This window comes from Aquarana catesbeiana, linkage group LG06, assembly GCF_042186555.1.
Source record: "Aquarana catesbeiana isolate 2022-GZ linkage group LG06, ASM4218655v1, whole genome shotgun sequence".
NCBI classification, from domain to species: domain Eukaryota; kingdom Metazoa; phylum Chordata; class Amphibia; order Anura; family Ranidae; genus Aquarana; species Aquarana catesbeiana.
The window spans coordinates 148,080,574-148,101,783 of NC_133329.1; the positions used below are offsets into that span (position 1 = coordinate 148,080,574).

Genomic DNA, 21,210 nt, shown 5'->3' on the forward strand with positions numbered 1-21,210 from the left:
AATGCAAGATTTCATCAATAATTTTTTTATTGTCAAAAATTATATATCCTGGCCCATTGCAATGGCCCCCCTACCCATAAAATAATTAACATATTGCTGTCTAACTTGACGGGCACTTTGGGGGGCCAAGCCAGTACGGACAGTATCCAGGCCTGTAAGGTTGGCTTCTATTTGTCCGGCCTCAGGCCCAACTGTGCCTATATAATTTGGAGCATGCTTATTTAAAAAGTTGTGCAGAATGCAGCACGATAAAATGATAAAATTAAGTTTGTATTTCGCCAAATTAATGGCTGTTTGAAACAGGCGGAACCGGCTGGCCAGAATTCCAAACGCATTCTCAACCACTCTTCTAGCTCTGGCCAGCCGGTAATTAAAAACCCTCCTCTCCGGGGTGAGTGTTCTTTGGGGGAATGGCCTCATGAGGTGCTTGCTGAGAGCGAAGGCTTCATCGGCAATGAAGACAAAGGGGAGTCCTTCCACGTTATCCTCATCAGGTGGCAATCCCAGGCCACCACTCTGGAGACGCTGGCAGAACTCCGTCTGGGCAAATACTCCTCCATCCGACATCCGGCCATTCTTCCCCACGTCCACATATAAAAAATCATAGTGTGCCGACACCACCGCCATTAAAACAATACTGTGGAACCCCTTATAATTAAAATAATATGACCCCGAATGGGGTGGTGGCACAATGTGGACATGTTTCCCATCTATAGCCCCTCCACAATTGGGAAAGTCCCAACGGCTGGCAAAATGGGATGCCACAGTCTGCCATTCCTGTGGCGTTGAAGGAAACTGGGAAATCAAACAAGAAAACCAAAATCAATTAATTTGGAAGCTAACATTGCAAGAAAATTAGACAATTAAAAACATTATTCCCCAGCATCAGTATAACATTCAATAATTTAATTGTTATGGAATAACTAATATGGAAAGGCACACTTATCAGATTGCTCACCCCCTCTGATGGAACATTGATTACATTTTAGGGGGTTGTGAAATCCCTAAAAAAAATTACTTTTAGGACACGCAGGAATTTAGGGACTAAAAAGGCTACAAGACTGCAGTTGTCGCACTCTGCAGGTGCAGTTGCTAACCAGCTTACAGTAAATGAGGTAATGTAAAAAGGCATTCATGTTGCAAGGAGTACACAATCACATGCAAGGGCAATTAATGAAAACACTTTGAGGCTTGCATATGATTTGATGATGGAAATCAGCAGAGCTTCTGCTCATTTACTAAAGCACTGGAACAAATGCACTTGTAGAGTGCACATGCATTTTGCAAAGTGCAACATATATTTGCTTTAGACAAATCAACACCACAGAACATTCCAGCAAATTTTAACGAGGGTGGGGGTGGGGGGGTTGTGAAATCTAGATAATTGCTCATTAGCAGCAAACTATTTGGAGTGAGTTTAGGTGGGGGGGGGGGGGGTGGGGTTGTGAAATCTAGATAATTGCTCATTAGCAGCAAACTATTTGGAGTGAGTTTAGGTGGGGGGGGGGGTGGGGTTGTGAAATCTAGATAATTGCTCATTAGCAGCAAACTATTTGGAGTGAGTTTAGGTGGGGGGGGGGGGTGGGGTTGTGAAATCTAGATAATTGCTCATTAGCAGCACACTATTTGGAGTGAGTTTAGGTGGGGGGGGGGGTGGGGTTGTGAAATCTAGATAATTGCTCATTAGCAGCAAACTATTTGGAGTGAGTTTAGGTGGGGGGGGGGGGTGGGGTTGTGAAATCTAGATAATTGCTCATTAGCAGCACACTATTTGGAGTGAGTTTAGGTGGGGGGGGGGGGGGGGTGGGGTTGTGAAATCTAGATAATTGCTCATTAGCAGCAAACTATTTGGAGTGAGTTTAGGTGGGGGGGGGGGGTGGGGTTGTGAAATCTAGATAATTGCTCATTAGCAGCACACTATTTGGAGTGAGTTTAGGTGGGGGGGGGGGTGGGGTTGTGAAATCTAGATAATTGCTCATTAGCAGCAAACTATTTGGAGTGAGTTTAGGTGGGGGGGGGGGGGTGGGGTTGTGAAATCTAGATAATTGCTCATTAGCAGCAAACTATTTGGAGTGAGTTTAGGTGGGGGGGGGTGGGGTTGTGAAATCTAGATAATTGCTCATTAGCAGCAAACTATTTGGAGTGAGTTTAGGTGGGGGGGGGGGTGGGGTTGTGAAATCTAGATAATTGCTCATTAGCAGCAAACTATTTGGAGTGAGTTTAGGTGGGGGGGGGGGTGGGGTTGTGAAATCTAGATAATTGCTCATTAGCAGCAAACTATTTGGAGTGAGTTTAGGTGGGGGGGGTGGGGTTGTGAAATCTAGATAATTGCTCATTAGCAGCACACTATTTGGAGTGAGTTTAGGTGGGGGGGGGGGTGGGGTTGTGAAATCTAGATAATTGCTCATTAGCAGCACACTAAATACACTCAAACAAAATACATTCCAAATGAGTAGACTAGGTGGATATGTTCCCATCACTTCATGCTGGGAAGGTTATTGAAGGAAAATATACATGCATGACAAAAAATAACAGGAAAAAAATCCAGCATGTGTGAGGATAAAAAGGGGACATTCACACTATATTGCAATGATGGTAAGTAGTGTTTGAAGCAAGAAATACATTATATTATCAAAGATTACATAAAAGAACATGTGATGCTAATAAAAGAAAAATATCTTACCTTAATATAGTCCTTCTGCAGGACCTGTATGATGGCAGAACAGGTCTCTGGGATAATGATCCCCAGAGCCTGGGGGGAGATGCCTGTCGAGAACTTAAGGTCCTGCAGGCTTCTCCCTGTGGCCAAATACCGCAAGGTAGCGACCAGCCTCTGCTCCGGAGTGATGGCTTGCCTCATGCAGGTATCCTGCCTGCTGATATAGGGGGTCAGCAAAGCCAACAAACGGTCAAAAACGGGGTCCGTCATCCGGAGAAAGTTCCTGAAATCCTCAGGATTATTCTCACGGATCTCACGGAGCAAAGGCATGTGACAGAACTGGTCACGCTGAAGCAACCAATTCTTGGTCCATGAACTCCTCCTCGCCCTGTTCATGGACTGGTCTTGGGCTGAAGAATAAACTACAGCACCAAGCACATACAATGCACGAGCTCTACGACGAGTACGTACAGGTAACATGGCTTCAAAACGGTCGGCTGGTCAGAACGCACTAAACAGAACGCACTGAAGAACAGCAAGGCCTGTGAAGAACGACCTGAAAATCAGGAACGAGCGGCCAATAAAACAAAGATTTCTCAATGCCAACTGACCAAACGCACTGAAAAGCAGATACAAACCTCACAAGCACAGACTGAACAACAGTTAAAACGAACTGAAAAATACGAGTCTCACAAGCGCGAATCGTCTCTCACCAAACTTCTACTAACACGAGATAAACACGAGATTAGCAGAAGGAGCCCAAAGGGTGTCGTACGGGCTATTGAACTTCCGTTTTATAGTCTCGTCGGACTTGGTGTACGTCACCGCGTACTAGGCTGTCGTACTTTTGTGTGGTCGTGTGTGTGTAAGTCCGTTCGTAAGAAAGTCTGCCGCAAGTCCGCCGAAGGTACGTCGGAAGTCTGTCGGACAGGCTGTCGGACTTTTGTAGACGAAAAGTCCGACCGTGTGTACGCGGCATAAGAGTATCAGTATGGAGTAATGGCCATTGGTTTTAGCAGTTAGTAGGTCATTGGTGAGTTTTAGTAGGGCAGTTTCAGTGGAACGTTGTGGACGGAAGCCGGACTGTAGGGGGTCGAGAAGGTTGTTGTCCGTGAGGTAGCGACTTATTCAGTCATTGACAAGGCATTCAATGAGCTTGGAGGCAAATGGGAGCAGGGAGATGGGTCTTAAGTTATTCAAACAGGTGGGGTCTAGTGAGGGTTTTTCAATTATGGGGGTAACCAGTGCATGTTTGAGCGGGGAAGGAAAGGTGCTAGAGGAGAGGGAGAGGTTGAAGATGTGGGTTAGGGAGTTAAGGACAGAATGGGAAAGTGGTCGCAGTAATTGTGAGGGGATAGGTTCCAGGGGACAGGTGGTGAGGTGGGCCATGGAGAGGAGTTTATCAACTTCATTGGTGGTAACTGAAAAATTAAAGAAATATCTGCGCTATAATGGACAACAATAACGTACAGCAGCTAAGCACTAACCCAGTTAGTAGGCTCATAGCTTCCAGTCCTGCACAGAAAAAAAGTTAAGAACAGACCACAAGCTTGTAGAAATAGATAACAGATCAGCTTTGTTGGTGATCTTTGACAGACAGTAGCGCCTGTGGAAACCATCGGGTGGTGAAAGCCGGCTCATTGAGACATCTCTCCAGGCTATAGCTTTCAGTCCTGTGCAGCGAAAAGTTAAGAACAGAACACAAGCTTGTAGAAATCATAGATAACAGATCAGCTTTGTTGGTGATCTTTGACAGGCAGTAGCGCCTGTGAAAACCATCGGGTGGTGAAAGCCAAGTTTATTGGGACATCTCTCCAGGCTCCAATTACCAGGATACTTCTCCAGCAGGATCTCAGATCCAACAAGCCTTGTACAACCCCCCTGAATAAGGGCGGTCACTGGCTTTCTGGTAAGCCTCCTGTCTTTCTGTGGTGGTGGTCTCACGTGGTCAAGTCTCTCTTAGGTCCCACTATTCATGAATGATTCACTTCAAAGTGAACCAGGATTTTATCTTATGAACTCAAGTCACTTATCAACTTTAATAGAATGTGGATATTTGTACTTTGTGCATTATTGAAACATTGGACACCTGCTTAATCAATTGTCGTTGTGCACTGTATTGATTTTTTTTCATGATTTATGGTTCAAAATCACGGATATTATTTGCACCTTTGTACTTTAAAATTTAGCTGTGGCATACACATATTTATCAATTTATAGCGCTGTACTTTTTTGCTATATATCGGTGGTAACTGGGCAAAAGGAGGAGAGTATTGAGTGTGGTGTTGGACCTGATATGTTGGGTAGGGGAGGAAGTTGAATGCTGGATATCTCCTTGCGAATTGTGTCGATTTTGCTTTTGAAATGGTTGGCAATCTGTTGAGCGGTAAGCAAGTTGGTGGGTAGGGGCAGTGAGGGGTGAAGTAAGGAATTAAGGGTAGAAAAGAGTTTGCAAGGTTTGGATGAGAGGGTTTTGATGAGAGTGTTGTAGTAGGTTTGTTTAGCAGTGTGAAAGCAGGAGTTGTATTTGAGAAGGGCAGATTTGTAGAGGGTAAAGTCTTGCACGGATTTAGATTTACGCCATGCTCGCTCAAGAGCAGGGCTTCGCCTCTTGAGACTTCTGGTGTCGTCTGTTTGCCAGGGTTGTGGCAGATGGGGCTTGGTTCTGCTGGATCGAAATTTAGCCAGTTCAGCATGGACAGGCCCAATTTCTATCCATCTATGGCTGTTCCCGTTCCAAAGAAGTTGAACTAATAATCGACCCCTTGCAAACTGGCTTGTCTGAAAATTTTCCTTTGATAAGCGCTGAAGCCAATCGACTGCAAAGCTGATCAGTGAATCCCCCCCCACTGTGCTATTTTATTCTGACAGTGGTGAGGATTCCTCCATCCACCTCGCTTGTATGGAAAGGGGAATCCGTTCAGTTTTTTTCTGATTAGCCCAATTCTTCAGCCAATAGAAGATTGGTTATAGGTCCGCCCACTGCCTGCTGTCAATCACAAGGGAAGTGGACCTGATGGGGAACTAGAGTCTCTGAATCCCCATCAGGCTCTGCCCACCAAGCTACAAAAATCCTCGGGTACTACGCAGCATATCTGACATCTCAGCTCCCAGTGAAGGACACACCATTTGAAACACTTGGAAGTATCAGATAGCAGTGGTACCTGAAAATTTTCAAGAGTGCAAAGATTTATTACATCACCTGCTGAAAAAAATACACCTTCTTCTTTGATGACCATACATGGTGCGATAAAGCAGAACGATCAATGTCCGATTTGACAAAACAATTGAGACAAACAGCAATGGAGCCAGACAGAAATGGTTTGGGGAAGAGTTGAGCCACACATAGGGGGTTATTTACAAAAGATAAATCCACTTTGCACTGCAAGTGCACTTGGAAGTGCAGTCACTCTAATCTAAGGGGTAGATCTGAAATGAGTTGAAGCTCTGCTGATTTTATTATCCAATCATGTGCAAGCTAAAATGCTGTTTTTTTTATTTTCCTTGCATGTCCCCCTCAGATCTACAGTGACTTTACTTCCAAGTGCACTTTCAGTGCACTGAAAGTGCAAAATGGATTTGCCTTTAGTAAATAACTCCCATAGTAACAGTTTCATTCAACCCAAGATGATCAGTGGTGGGAGGAAAAAAATCGATAGATGGTGTTTTTCATTCCCTTGTGAAAGACTTACGATCGATCTACATGTAAGGGTGCAAAAATGCCATAGATCGACCCTGTACGATTGTTTTTTCCCTCCACAACGAATTGACTTTGATTGATCAAAAGTGCCACAATCTGATGTTCATTGCCCGTTCATGACAATTTTTTTCTCACTCGATCAATATCCAATTTGATTATGTCAAATCAGACATCAGTTGTTCACTTTTATTACACTGTGTATGGCCACCATTACACAGATTTTCCCTCATACACCTTGATGAAGGAGAGCATCATCTGTCGTTTAGTAAGCAAGCACCATGTTTTCACGTACCTCAGTAAAGTCTTCTTTCTTCCCTGTGAGCAGATATTTCATAGCAAGAGGAAATAACTGGTGATCAAGTTGTTGCAGTTCGTACAGAAGATACTCTGGGTCTTCTGTTATTTTTGTGATGTAATTTTCTACAGAAAGCTTAAATAAAGAGAAGAGTAAAACCTTTTTTACAACATTGATAATTTACTGTGTCTTTCAGCAGCCTTGAAAGTGATTTTTTTGGGTGTTTTGTTCCTAAAGCAGAGTTCCACCCAAAAGTGAAACTTCCGCTAATCTACTTCCTCCCCTCCGGTGCCACATTTGGCACCTATCAGGGCGGAGGGGGAAACGGGTACCTGCTTTTGACAGGTACCCTTCCCCACTTCCAGGAGTCTGCGCCACGGCGCCGTCCCTCAGAAGTTCGCCCCCCCCCCCCCTCCTCCTTTCCCTCGCCGCCAGGGTCAGTTAGAAAGCGCAGCACACTTCACACATGCTCACTAGAGAACTGGCTTAGAAGCTGAAAGGCTTCACTGTTGGTTTCCCTTACCAGGAATGGCGGTGCCAGCACTCAGGAGACGATCCGAAGATCGGCTGGGGTGCTGACATCGCAGGCGCCCTGGACAAATATTAAAAGTCAGCAGCTACAGTATTTGTAGCTGCTGACTTTTAATTTTTTTTTCCCCTGGTTGGAACTCCTCTTTCAAGTGGTATTAAACCCAAAAGCAAACATTTATTTTACTGCAGCTTACCAAATCTTAGATGTGGTGTCTACATTAGTTTTCTTTTTTGGGGGCCTTTTTCCCCTTATTTTCACCTAGTGATCCAGCCAGTAAGTCTGTTGTTTTTCAACAGAACAAGCTTTTCTGCAGATGTAGCAGCTAGAGGGATGAGACAAACCATTTACCGCTGTCAGGGATGATTCGCTTTTAATTTATGTGCTGTTTAAAAAGTGTTAGCTGGAGTTTTGCTTCAATTTGCTAATGTATCTAAATCTGCTACTACATCTAACAATCCCCTTTCCCCAGATTAAAAATGCTGCACTCCAAAGCTGTCTTTGTTGCTCCTTCATCCAGATTGGGAGTGCTCTAATACAGGAGATGTTTTACTGGACAGATCGCCAGGTGAAAACAGAGAGAGAAAGGCCTAAAAAAGAAAGAAAGAAAACGAATGCAGCCACCACATCTAATTATTAGTAAGCTGCAATATGTAAACTTTTGGTTTTGGGTTTAATACTTCTTTAAAGGTCCTATTCTGAATGCAAAATACATGACAGTAATAACCCCCCAACAACTATGTATTTTATTTGTTATATTGTTCCATTTTTCTTGTGTCATGACATCATCAATAAAATATGATAAATAATGTTTTATCACTAGAGGGCGCAACCTTCTAACAATTATTTTCCTTGCTGAACAATTGCAAGTACAGAGCAAAACAAGCTCTGATAGTAAATTTTATTGCAGGCTGTACATATAGTGACCTGAGCTGGCTAGTTTCTGCACATTTTACAGTAACACTTTAAAGTGGAATTCCAGGCTATAACTATCTACTCTGAAATCTGCTCCCACCTCCACCTAACTCCTATTCTAACTACCCTGTAGAAGGAAGATCCATATACTTACCTATTTTCAGGGTGCTCCAGTCCAGTCACGTGATCGGCTCCCAGCGGTGGCTTCAGTGTAGAGGAGGGACAGCCGACCACGGATGCCCCATAGTATGCCTATGGGTGACGTCACCACTCAAGCAATCTATTCGTTGTCGGCGCTCCCTCCTCTCCCCTGAAGCTGGGCTGCTGGGGAGATCACATGACCAGACTGAAGCGCCTTGAGAATAGGCAAGTATAAACATCTTCCTTTTACAGGTGTTTGACTTATTTTTTCTGCTTCTAAATGCCCTTTATGGCACACATACAGTGCCTTGAAAAAGTATTCATACCCATTGAATTTTTTCACATTTTGTCATACAGCCAAAAACATAAATGTATTTTATTGGGATTGTATGCAATAGACCAACACAAAGTGGCACATAATTGTGAAGTGGAAAGAAAATGATAAAAGGTTTTTATTTTTTTTTTACAAATAAATATGTGAAAAGTGTGGCGTGCATTTGTATTCAGCCCCCCGAGTCAATACTTTGTAGAACCACGTTTCGCTGTAATTAGCTTTGCACATCTAGAGTGAAGTTTTTGCCCAGAGCTCAAGCTCTGTCAGATGGAGAGCGTCTGTGAACATCAATTTTCAAGTCTTGCCACAGATTCTCAATTGGATTTAGGTCTGGACTTTGACTGGGCAATACTAACTGTATAGAGGCTTCCCGTTCATTCACAAATGAAAGCATAGTAAACACAGTTTAGTATGCCTCAGTTATAAATGAACTGGGTCAGTGATCACTGACTCTTTTCATTAAGACAAGTGAGAAGCCCGTAAATTACACATTTACTTGCCCCTTCCCCACTCTCCATCCAGCACTGTTGGGGATGAGGGGGGCCAAGGAGTACACAGGAACTTGGGGCAGCAGGCGGTGGATAGCAGGGGGGGGCGGCATAAAGAGGAACCGATCCTCTTCATTTTCCTCCTGCAGCAGCTGAAAGGCTGCAGGGGGAAAATGAGGGGGATTGGTTGCCCTATATGCCACTCCTCCTATCCAGGTGTGTAGGGGGCTGTATGGGAACCCTGGAGCATGCAATTGTGACCCCTGCGACTGCTGTACATACGCCCCTGCTGGAGGGATGGGATGAGTGACAGTGTTGGGGGGATGGGGTGGGATGAGTGGGAGTGCTGGGGGGGATGAGTGACAGTGCTGGGGGGATGGAATGAGTGTCAGTGCTGGTGGGGGGATGGGATGAATGTCAGTGCTGGGGGGATGGAATGAGTGTCAGTGCTGGTGGGGGATGGGATGAATGTCAGTGCTGGGGGGATGGGATAAGTGTCAGTGCTGGTGGGGGGTCAGATGAGTGTCAGTGCTGCTGGGGGTGTGTGATAAGTGTCCGTGCTGGTGGGGGGGAGGAATGAGTGGCAGTGCTGGTGGGGGGGGAATGAGTGGCAGTGCTGGTGGGGGGGGTGAATGTCAGTGCTGGGGGGTTGGGATAAGTATCGGTGCTGGTGGGGGTCGGATAAGTGTCAGTGCTGGTGGGGGTGTGTGATGAGTGTCAGTCCTGGTGGGGGGGAGGGATGAGTGGCAGTGCTAGGGGGGTGAGTGGCAGTGCTAGGGGGGGGTGAGTGGAAGTGGTGGGGGGAGGGATGAGTGGCAGTGGTGGGGGGGTGGGATGGAATTAGCAGTGGTGGTGGGGACTAGGTTCATTGGCAGTGCTGGGTGCCAGGATCAGAGACACTTACTTACTGTCAGTGTCCACTCGGTTTCCCCTGCATTGTTCCGTGTCTCTCTTGGCTCTCTCCACTCCACGTGTCTCCACTGACATCTGTTAGGAGATGGGGTCTCCTCACACAGCAGCCAAAACCTCCTGCAGCTCCTCCCCCATCACTGTACTGGGTCAGCTGACACTCTTCTAGATTCAGCTCCCTGACTGACTGCATGCCCCATCATCAGCCTGCGGCTGCAAATAGAATGGGCAGACCCAGGGGAGAGACAGTGTGGGCGGTCAGCTGTGCTGTGCAGTGAGTGCCCCTGTTCCAACCCAAGCAGACTAGAGAAGTAGTGAAGTCAGCGGGCCCCCCCACAGTGGCGGAACACCAGGGCCCCTTTGCAAGTGCGACTGCTGCGACTCTGGTAGTTCGGCCACTGCTCTGGCTGTATGTTTAGGTCGTTGTCCTGCTGGAAGTTGAACCTCCGCCCCAGTCTCAAGTCTTTTGCAGACTCTAACAGGTTTTCTTCTAAGATTGCCCTGTATTAGGCTCCATCCATTATCCCATCACCTCTGATCAGCTTCCCTGCCCAAAAAGCATCCCCACAACATGATGCAGTCACCACCATGTTTCACGGTGGGGATGGTGTGCTCAGGGTGACGTGCAGTGTTAGTTTTCTGTCACACATAGCATTTTTCTTTTAGGCCAAAAAGTTCCATTTTGGTATGATCTGACCAGAGCACCTTCTTCAGCGTGTTTGCTATGTCCCCCACATGGCTTTCTTATAACAATGGATTTCTTCTTTCCACTCTTCCATTAAGACCAGATTTGTGGAGTGCACGACTAATAGTTGTCCTGTGGACAGATTCTCCCACCTGAGCTGTGGATCTCTGCAGCTCCTCCTTCTCAGATTAATGCCTGTCAGTTTAGGTGGACAGCTATGTCTTGGTAGGTTTGCAGTTGTGCCATACTCTTTCCATTTTCGGATGATGGGTTGAACAGTGCTCCGCGAGATGTCCAAAGCTTGGGATATTTTTTTTATAATGTAACCCTGCTTTAAAGTTCTCCACAAATGTATCCCTGACCTGTCTGGTGTGTTCCTTGGCCTTCGGGTTGCTGTTTTTTTTTCACTAAGGTTCTTTAACAAACGTCTGAGGGATTCACAGAAGAGCTGTATTTATACTGAGATTAAATGACATACAGGTGGACTCTATTTACCAATTAGGTGACTTCTGAAGGCAATTGGTTCTACTAGATGTTAGTTAGGGGTATCAGAGTAAAGGGGGCTGAATACAAATGCACGCCACACTTTTCAGATACTTATTTGTAAAAATGTTGAAAACCATTTATCATTTTCCTTCCACTTCACAATTATGTGCCACTTTGTGTTGGTCTATCACATAAAATCCCAATAAAATACATTTAGGTTTTTGATTGTAACGTGACAAAATGTGAAAAATTTGAAGGGGTATGAATACCTCTTCAAGGCACTGTAGGTTTTTTTTTTTTTTACAGGTGCTTAAAGGCAAAAGCGTTTAGAGGCAGGAAAAAAAACCTTCACTTGCACACTCAGAACAGGAAAGTTTGGGTGGAAAAAATGTTAATAAATGTGCATTAACGCTGGACACGTTTAGGAGCGTTTATGCATTAATGCATTCTAATTGGCAGGAATAATTGAATAGTCTGGCCAATAGAATGCATTGACACCAAACACGTAAACACGAAGAAATGCACCGGCAAAACGTGGATTTAGATGCGTTTTTTTTAAAACTGCTCTAGGCGAGACATCATGTTTGCTTGTAGGTAGGTGGTCATGGGGTAGTACAAACACAAATCAACAGCCCACAAGAAAGGAGCCAAAAGTATAATACCAAAGCAATAATGGGTGCATAAACTGCTTGCTTTTAAACAACATGTTCAATTATGTATTAATGAACTGCATTAATTTGTATCTTTTATGTCAGAGAGTTTAGCTTTGAATATATTGCTTTATTTGTACAGCCTTCTTTGGACATTCAGCCAGAAATCAACAGTTTCACTCCAAATGAGAATCACTGGTCTAGCAATCTTCTGATACAAATGAACCAGAAAATCACAAAGCCAGGGTGAACTTCACTTGTATTGATCTTTAAAAGGTTGTTGTTAGTCTGGGGTTACCTGGAGGTCTCCAATTTCTTGTAGATATTGTAAATACAAGTAAACTTTTATTTTGTCTTTCAGATCAGATGTCCATGTATTGGGGCTACAAAGAGAGAGCTAATATGAGCGTTCTGTAATGTAAATGATTATGCACATTTATACTTTCCATGTATTCCATAAGCACAAGTTAAAGCCGAACTCCAGTTAAAACAATTTTTGAAGAAAGTGAGGAGAGATGGGGAAAGAGGAAAATCGTGGAAATTTTCAAATTTGGATGATTCTTCCTCACACTCTGTCTCTTTGACAGCGGTCAGATCATGAAGGAAGTGATGGATAATCTCACCACTTCTTGTCTAGTTGACAGATGTCAGACAGAACAGGGAGTGAAGGGAAATCCCCCAATAGAGGCACAGACACAAATAAAAACATTTTCTAATACAAAAAGGAAGGAATTTAATAATTTTTTGTTCGCTAAAGCATTGTGTATCACAAATAATTGCTGACGATTTTTTAACCACATGAAGACCAGTGTCTGACTTCCTCCACTATGTCTACTATTCCTATATATTGGATGGATAAGTATACATTGAGTCTACAAACCATGGTATATACAATATATTTGAAAATTCATCAATCCTGATATCTTGATATACCTCTCAATCTCAAACAATTCTCAAAACAAATCTAATTTCTTGAGACCCTTAAATTCCAGGACAGTATAAAACACCCCAAAATGACCCCTTTCTGTAAAGTAGACAGACCTATGTATTTATAATGAGGCATGGTGAGTTTTTTGAAGTTGTAATTTTTTGGTCACAATTTAAAAAAAAATAAAAAAAAAAACAGTTTTTTATCACAAACGTCATTTTAACAAGTTATTTCTCACACACAACATAGGCATTCTCATAATTATTATACCCAAAAACACATTCTGCTACGTCTCCCAAGTTTAGGGTACCACATGTGTGAGACTTTTTTATAGCCTAGATGTATAGAGGGGCCCAAAATCCAAGGAGCACCTTTAGACTTTTAAGGAGCATAAATTATGTTTCTAATTTCCTGACTACCTATCATATTTCTCGAGCTCTTGAAGTGCCAGAACAGGAGAAACACCCACAAAATGACCACATTTTGGAAAGCAAAGATCCCAATTTATTTTCTGAAAGGCACAGTGAGTCTTTTGAAAATTGTTGCCACGAGTTTTTGGAAAATACTGAATTAAAATGTTTTTTAATAAAGTACTTCTAACATACAGCATAGGCATACTTACAATTACAACTCAATATACATTTTGCTACTCCTCTCGAGTGTTGTCAAGTATGAAAATACAACATGTATGAGACTTCACAGCCTAACCACATAGAGAGGCCCAAAATACTAGGTGCACCTTCAGGTTTTCTAGGGTCATAAATTACGCATCTAATTTATTTGCTACCTACCACATTTTTAGAGGCCCTGGAGTGCAAGTACTCTAAAAACACCCACAACATGATCACATTTGATCACATTTGGAAAATAAACACCCCAAGGTATTTTTAAGAGGCATGACAAGGCTTAATTTTTTTTTACCAAATTGCAACAAATTTTTGTAAAATGAAAATGATTTTCTTTTTTATACAAAGTTGTCAATTTATTAGGATATTTTTCATACACAGAGCGGGCATGCTTTGAATTCCTCCCGAGTCCCGAGTATGGGGATACCACATGTGTGAGACTTTTTAATTGTTTGGGCTGATTATGTATCAGACATTGTATCTTGTCTATCACACAAATCAACCAATTGCTGCCCCCAGGAATGCCACGTTTAATAGTCAGGAGGTATAAGAGACTGAACCAAGGAAGAACAAAAAAGTTCCTGTGGTTGCAGGAGTGCAGTTGTCCACAGGGGATGGGTGGGCCTGGTGTCTTTCTGGAAAATAATCAGTGGATCAGTTCAGGCAGCAGGCAGAGACAGGGTCAGCAAACATGCAAAGGATTGGTCCAGGCAGCAGGCAGAACAGTCAATAAACAGTTCAGGCTCAGTACATGCAGCAGTCAGAGGTGTGGCAGTGATCAGAATCAACCTTGCTGACTGCACTGGATCTGGTAAAACTGTACCGATGTGGTGGTGATCAGGGACATTGTTGATGACTGCTCTGGTGACACTGGTAAATGCCTGCTCTGGTGACACTATGGCAAATGATCGGGGACATTGTTGCTGGGTGCACTGGTCTTGTGACATTGTCACAGATGTGACAGTGATCAGGAATACTGTTCTGGCTTACATTGGTCTGATGACACTGAGACTGGTGTGGCAGTGACCAGGAACACTTTTGATGGCCTCAATGGCCTGGTAACACTGGCACTGGTGTGGTGGCAAACAGGAACACCGTTTCTGGATGACACTGGTCTGGTGACACTGGAACTGGTGTGGTGGTGGCCAGAAACACTGTTGCTGGCTTACACTGGTCTGGCAACAGTAAGACTGATGTGGCAGGAATCAGGATCACTGTTGCTAGCATACACTGGTCTCCTGGTTATTAGGAACATTGTTGCTGGCTTACACTGGTCTGATGACACTGGGACTGGTATTGCAGTGATTGGGGACACTCTGGCTAGTTTCTCTGGATGTTGTGACATTGTCACTGGTGTGGCGGTGATCAGGAACACTGTTGGAAGCTTACTCTAGTCTGGTGACACAGACTTATGTATCAGTGATCAGGAACACTGTTGCTGTCATACACTGGTCTGGTGACACTGGGACTGGTGTGACAGTAATCAAGAACACTATTGCAGGCTTACACTGGTCTGGTAAAACTGGGACCAGTGTGGTGGTCATCAGGAATACTATTGCTATCTTACACTGGTCTGGTCACACTGGGACTGCTGTGGTGGGAATCAGAGACACTGTCACTGGCGTCACTGGCTGTGGTGACACTGGCACACCAGCCATCAGGAACACTGTTGCTGGCTGCACTGGTCTGGTGTTTGCATGGTCAGGAACACTGCTTCTGTCTACATTGGTCTGGTTAATTCTGGGCTCCTTTCACAGAATGAACTGGCATGAGATATTTAGGTGTCAGGACACATTTTCCTGAAACTGTCAATTCACTAGAGCGTTTTGCGGTAGTCACCAAGAATCGATGAAAACGATTGGTAAATGCTGCATTAAAAAGCGTTAAAATCTATTCACAGAGGAAAATAAATACATAAATAAATAAATAAATAAATGCCGAAATTAGGTAGTGGTCCATCCAGGCATGCGGTGTTTGCGAAATGTGTACTGGTTGTTAAGGAGAGGGCTGCTGCCTGCTCCTTAACAACCAGTAAACAACATAGTTGTTAAGGAGCAGGTGGATGCCGCATCCTTAACAACCAATGAGTTATCAGCTGTCAGTGGGGTTCACCGCTGACAGCTGAATGTAAAAAAAAACATGCTGACAATTAAAAATGTAAAAAAAACTGCATGCCCCCCCAATCCAAACCAGGCCTTTCGGCCTTCATCTAACTTTACTCCTATAATAAACATTTTTGAAAATGGAAAGTAGGTAAAGATATCTAAATTATGCCTAATAAAAAAAGCTACAGATTTCATTACATTTTTCTGTTTCATCTATCTAATCTAAGCTCTTCTGCACCCAGGTGCCTAGAGACCTTGAGCCATTGTAGCATACAAATTTTGCCCAATTTCCATGATCGGGAGCCTGGCTCTAGACCAGTGGTTCTCAACCTTATTAGTGCCGTGACCCCTTGATAAAATTTCCCAAGTTGTGGGGACCCCAACAGTAAAATTATTTTCGTAGTGTGGGTTGTCAGCACCCAAGACAAGGCAAGTAATTTGCACCCCTAACCCACGGATATTTAGCGTTCCCTGAGTCCCTACCACTCTTTCTCTTTTTTCTCCTTTCTCTCCCTTTTATCTCTCTCTATCCTAATTTCTTGGGGTTTTTTTCCCCCATCCCTCTCTAGCCTTCTTTCTTCTTTCTTTTATTCTTTCTCTCCCTTTTTCTTTGTTACTCCCCCTCTTTTCCTCCCCCTTCTATGTACTCTTTTTATTTCTTCTCTTACTCCTTGGTGGGGGGGTGGGGGGAATGGGATGAGTGGCAGTGCTGGGGGGAGTTCTGATCAGCCAACTTAGGTGCTCTTGATCAAGGTCATCTGCTGATCTGAGATCTGTGGTGGGGGCTTTTAATGGCAACTATAATCGCAGGCAGTGTTACGCAGTGTGTATCCGGCTTTGTGGTGTCTCACAGCAGTGATACCTATGCCAAAAATCAGGAGATAGGGTCTCCTCCAGCCCCTCCCACTTCACATTCCTCACCAATCAGCTGACCTCTAGTCTCCGCCCCAGCCATGCTGTGAACTGAATGGGGGGCTCTGAAGAGGCTGAGTGGGTGGCCGCGGGCTCCAGGGACAGCCCTGCTGGGTGTCTGCGAAAAGGCTGGGAGAGCGGGCTTCAGGAACAGCAGGGGGCAAATCGTCATTCGACCCCCGAGGGGGTCGTGACCCCCAGGTTGAGAACCACTGCTCTAGACCCTTTCATCTACTAAACCTAACTATTATGATGGCTGTCCTCACTGGCCAGTAGAAAGGTCTAGGACGTGGGGAGTGAGCCAGGCTGCCCACTCAATTTAAAGCCTTTGCTGTATCCAGACTCCAGAGACAGTATAGTTCTCTTTCCCACATTGTCATGTTTTATCTGGAGGTTTGTAATATTCTTCTGATATTAAAAGATATTAAGTTGGGCTACTGGGTATAAGACCAGTTTGATCCATGTCAACTAAGATAGATATCACTGAATACAGTGGGGACGGAAAGTATTCAGACCCCCTTAAATTTTTCACTCTTTGCTATATTGCAGCCATTTGCTAAAAACATTTAAGTTCATTTTTTTCCTCATTAATGTACACACAGCACCCCATATTGACAGAAAAACACAGAATTGTTGACATTTTTGCAGATTTATTAAAAAAGAAAAACTGAAATATCACATGGTCCTAAGTATTCAGACCCTTTGCTGTGACACTCATATATTTAACTCAGGTGCTGTCTGTTTCTTCTGATCATCCTTGAGATGGTTCTACATCTTCATTTGAGTCCAGCTGTGTTTGATTATACTGATTGGACTTGATTAGGAAAGCCACACACCTGTCTATATAAGACCTTACAGCTCACAGTGCATGTCAGAGCAAATGAGAATCATGAGGTCAAAGGAATTGCCTGAAGAGCTCAGAGACAGAATTGTGGCAAGGCACAGATCTGGCCAAGGTTACAAAAAAATTTCTACTGCACTTAAGGTTCCTAAGAGCACAGTGGCCTCCATAATCCTTAAATGGAAGACGTTTGGGAGGACCAGAACCCTTCCTAGAGCTGGCCATCCAGCCAAATTGAGCTATCGGGGGAGAAGAGCCTTGGTGAGGGAGGTAAAGAAGAACCCAAAGATCATTGTGGCTGAGCTCCAGAGATGCAGTCGGGAGATGGGAGAAAGTTGTAGAAAGTCAACCATCACTACAGCCCTCCACCAGACAGAGCTTTATGGCAGAGTGGCCCGATGGAAGCCTCTCCTCAGTGCAAGACACATAAAGGCTCGCATGGAGTTTGCCTGAAGGACTCCAAGATTGTGAGAAATAAGATTTTCTGGTCTGATGAGACCAAGAAAGAACTTTTTGGCCTTAATTCTAAGCAGTATGTGTGGAGAAAACCAGGTACTGCTCATCACCTGTCCAATACAGTCCCAACAGTGAAGCATGGTGGTGGCAGCATCATGCTGTGGGGGTGTTTTTCAGCTGCAAGGACAGGACGACTGGTTGCAATCGAGGGAAAGATGAATGCGGCCAAGTACAGGGATATCCTGGATGAAAACCTTCTCCAGAGTGCTCAGGATCTCAGACTGGGACAAAGGTTTACCTTCCAACAAGACAATGACCCTAAGCACACAGCTAAAATAACGAAGGAGTGGCTTCACAACAACTCTGTGACTGTTCTTGAATGGCCCAGCCAGAGCCCTGACTTAAACCCAATTGAGCATCTCCGGAGAGACCTAAAAATGGCTGTCCACCAACGTTTACCATCCAACCTGACAGAACTGGAGAGTATCTGCAAGGAGGAATGGCAGAGGATCCCCAAATCCAGGTGAGAAAAACTTGTTGCATCTTTCCCAAAGAAGACTCATGGCTGTATTAGATCAAAGGGGTGCTTCTACTAAATACCGAGCAAAGGGTCTGAATACTTAGGACCATGTGATATTTCAGTTTTTCTTTTTTAATAAATCTGCATAAATGTCAACAATTCTGTGTTTTTCTGTCAATATGGGGTTATGTGTGTACATTAATGAGGGGAAAAAAAATGAACTTAAATGATTTTAGCAAATGGCTGCAATATAACAAAGAGTGAAAAATTTAAGGGGGTCTGAATACTTTCCGTCCCCACTGTATAACTACAGGGGCAATACCTTAGGAAGGATATTAGTATTTGTGGTCTACTTTTGTGTGCCATAGATTTCGTTATCACCATAACTTTTGTGTCACAAGCAAACCTTTAGGGGCCTATTTATAAAGCAGTGGATGTGACTTATACCAAACATTCACTGATCAATCGCTGTCATTTAAAACCCCTGAACTTGAGATAATGTTCGGTAAATATCAGATACTTTATAAATACGCCCCTTCTTATAGGTTGAAATGTGACATGGACTGGTAACATTTCTATAAACAGAACCAACATAAATGCACACAAAGGTAAGAAGCTATTTAGAACAGAATTTTGTGCTTTGAATTGGAAGTTACTTATTAAAAATAGAAACATTGCCTCCTCTTTTAAGTTCTTTAAATACATAAGTGAGAGAAGGATTAAATAATCAACAAAATACAAAAATTCATTTGCACGCTTGTATATATTATACTTCCAGTGCTCAGATCACTTTTTCACATCTTTGTTATTAGCTGTTTGTAGACTTTTTGTAACTTTATAAATAGTTGTGCATATTATTATGTATATACACACATTATTTTGTGTAAAAGAAAACAATTACCTTTGAAACTGCAGTATGTGAAGAAAACCTGTAATAGAAACCAAGGATTTCAGTGACAAAATCGGTACTCTCGGTACTACATATCTATCATGTCTATAAGACCCCTATCACACTGAGGCTGCCTGTGCATTAGCGGTAAAGCGCCGCTCGTTTTAGCGGCGCTTTACCCCTGTTTAAACTGCGCTTTTCGGCCACTAGCGGGGCGCTTTTAAACCCCGCTAGCAGCTGAAGAAGGGGGTTAAAAACGCCCATGTTGTGGCGCTTCCGAAGCACTTTTCAGGTGCTTCGGAAGCGCTACCCATTATTTCAAAGGGCAGGGGTGTTTTGGGAGGGCTGTATACAGCCCTCCCAAATCACCCCAAAGATGCTGCTTGCATGACTTTTTCTAACGACCCGCACGTGCACCGCCCTAGGGTGAAAGCACTCAGGCTTTAAAATTCAGGCTGCATGGGAGGCAGTTTTCAGTCGCTTTACAGGTGCTATTTCTAGCCCTCAAACGCCTGAAAACTGCCTCAATGTGAAAGGGGTCTTAGGGTTCATGCACTCTAGGCGACATAAAAAAATGCCAGAACTGCTGACAGAAAAAAGCAGCAAAAAAAACCCATTCCAATGGAGCATATTGTAAACACGTTTAGGCGCATTTGTGTGTATAAGTGTTTTTCCCAAAAAACTACAACATACACACTTAAAAATGCTTGATGCAAATAAAAATGCCACGTTTAGGTGCGTCAAGTGTTTTTCTGCCCGAAAGCTCCTCTCAAACACACACTTGTGATGTTTTGTTTTTTCAGCTTGTAAACACACCTCTGCAAATATGCCTATAAATACCCAAATGTGCTTGCCTTGCACACATAGGCTAAAATAGCTGGTTCAACAGGCTGAAAGAAAAAATGCCAAACATCTTTTTAAGCGAAATTTTTTTGCCCCATGAACGAGGGCCTAAATATTTGTTGCCTCAGGACCCTTTGAGGATTATTTTTTTCTAAATGATATATATCCTTATGTGGATGATTTATACAGCAGTTGTATGCCGTTGGATTAGATACCTTGCCCTGAAAAGCAGATGCTGGAAATTTTTGAACTATGTTTTACCACACTTTTGTATGTGTCCTGGGTTACTTGATCACAGGCAGGTCAATCCAAAAAGGAAACACACAGAGGAGAGAGAGGGTGCCTTCAGTGCTGGCTGTAACTCCCCTAAAGGACTATCCATAATATGGGCTTCAGCATGAAGTGGAGAGACAGCCAGCATAAACAGAAAAAAACAGTTCTGTTATTACACATCTACAGCACACATCAAAACAGGATTGAGTGATACGTGCACTTGGCCCCTAGGGCGATTCAAAAATGATTTTTCGTTGTAGTGATAATTCTTCTTTAAAGGGGCACTTTACTGATGAACACCAACATAAGGGGCTACTACACTACTGACCAACAATGTAAGGGGGACCACACCACTTACCACTGTTTCGCGTAGATGAAAGAATCTGTTAGGCTTAATGTACACGGGACGTTTTTCAACCTCCCCTGAAAAATTTAACTTGACAGATAGTAAACGACATTTAAAAACGGCCATTTTGCCACGTTTACATACCACGTTTAGCCGCTTTGCATGTTTTTTTCCTCAAATAGTCAAAATTGGAACTCCATAAAAAACGCCTGTAAACTAAACACGGCTAAACATGAGTTATCACATTTACACGCGTTTACAAGCTTTTACAGGCATTTGGCATTTCAAATGCCTCTGAGCATTCATCCTGAATGCATTTTTTTGCTTTGCATGCTTCTAAACTCAACTGCCTAGAAATGACTGTAAAAGACCCTGTGTACATGTACTGATGAGATACACAGAGGAGAGTTCAGGGGCAGCTGAAAAAAATGCCCAACTGCTCCTAAACATCAGTTTACCAGCAGCAGTGTACATGAGGCCTTAGGAAGAAATCTATTCAGGTATGGCAAGCTTTAGTCTGTTTGTTCTACAATTAAGTTTTTGGAAGTCTAGAGGCCATGCTGATAAAGTGTTCCAAGACAGCAGAAATAAAAATCTTTTGTATTTAAAGAGGAAATTTACCCTTATCAAAAACATTACAAGAAAGGCACCCTTAGAATCATTTAGTAATGACAAACAGA

General features: G+C 43.5%; 1 protein-coding gene across 1 annotated transcript in view; it reads right to left on the reverse strand.

Annotated features, from left to right (window-relative positions):
* The window catches only part of OTOA (otoancorin), a 176,114-nt gene extending 166,066 nt beyond the window's left edge, over positions 1-10,048 (reverse strand). Inside the window, exons 1-3 of the mRNA XM_073635201.1 lie at positions 9,970-10,048; positions 9,070-9,221; positions 6,652-6,789 (exon numbers count right to left, since the gene is read on the reverse strand). Of these exons, the coding sequence (XP_073491302.1) occupies positions 6,652-6,789; positions 9,070-9,221; positions 9,970-10,048 (369 nt within the window). The remainder of the gene's footprint in view (positions 1-6,651; positions 6,790-9,069; positions 9,222-9,969) is intronic.
* Positions 10,049-21,210: the final 11,162 nt, after the last annotated feature.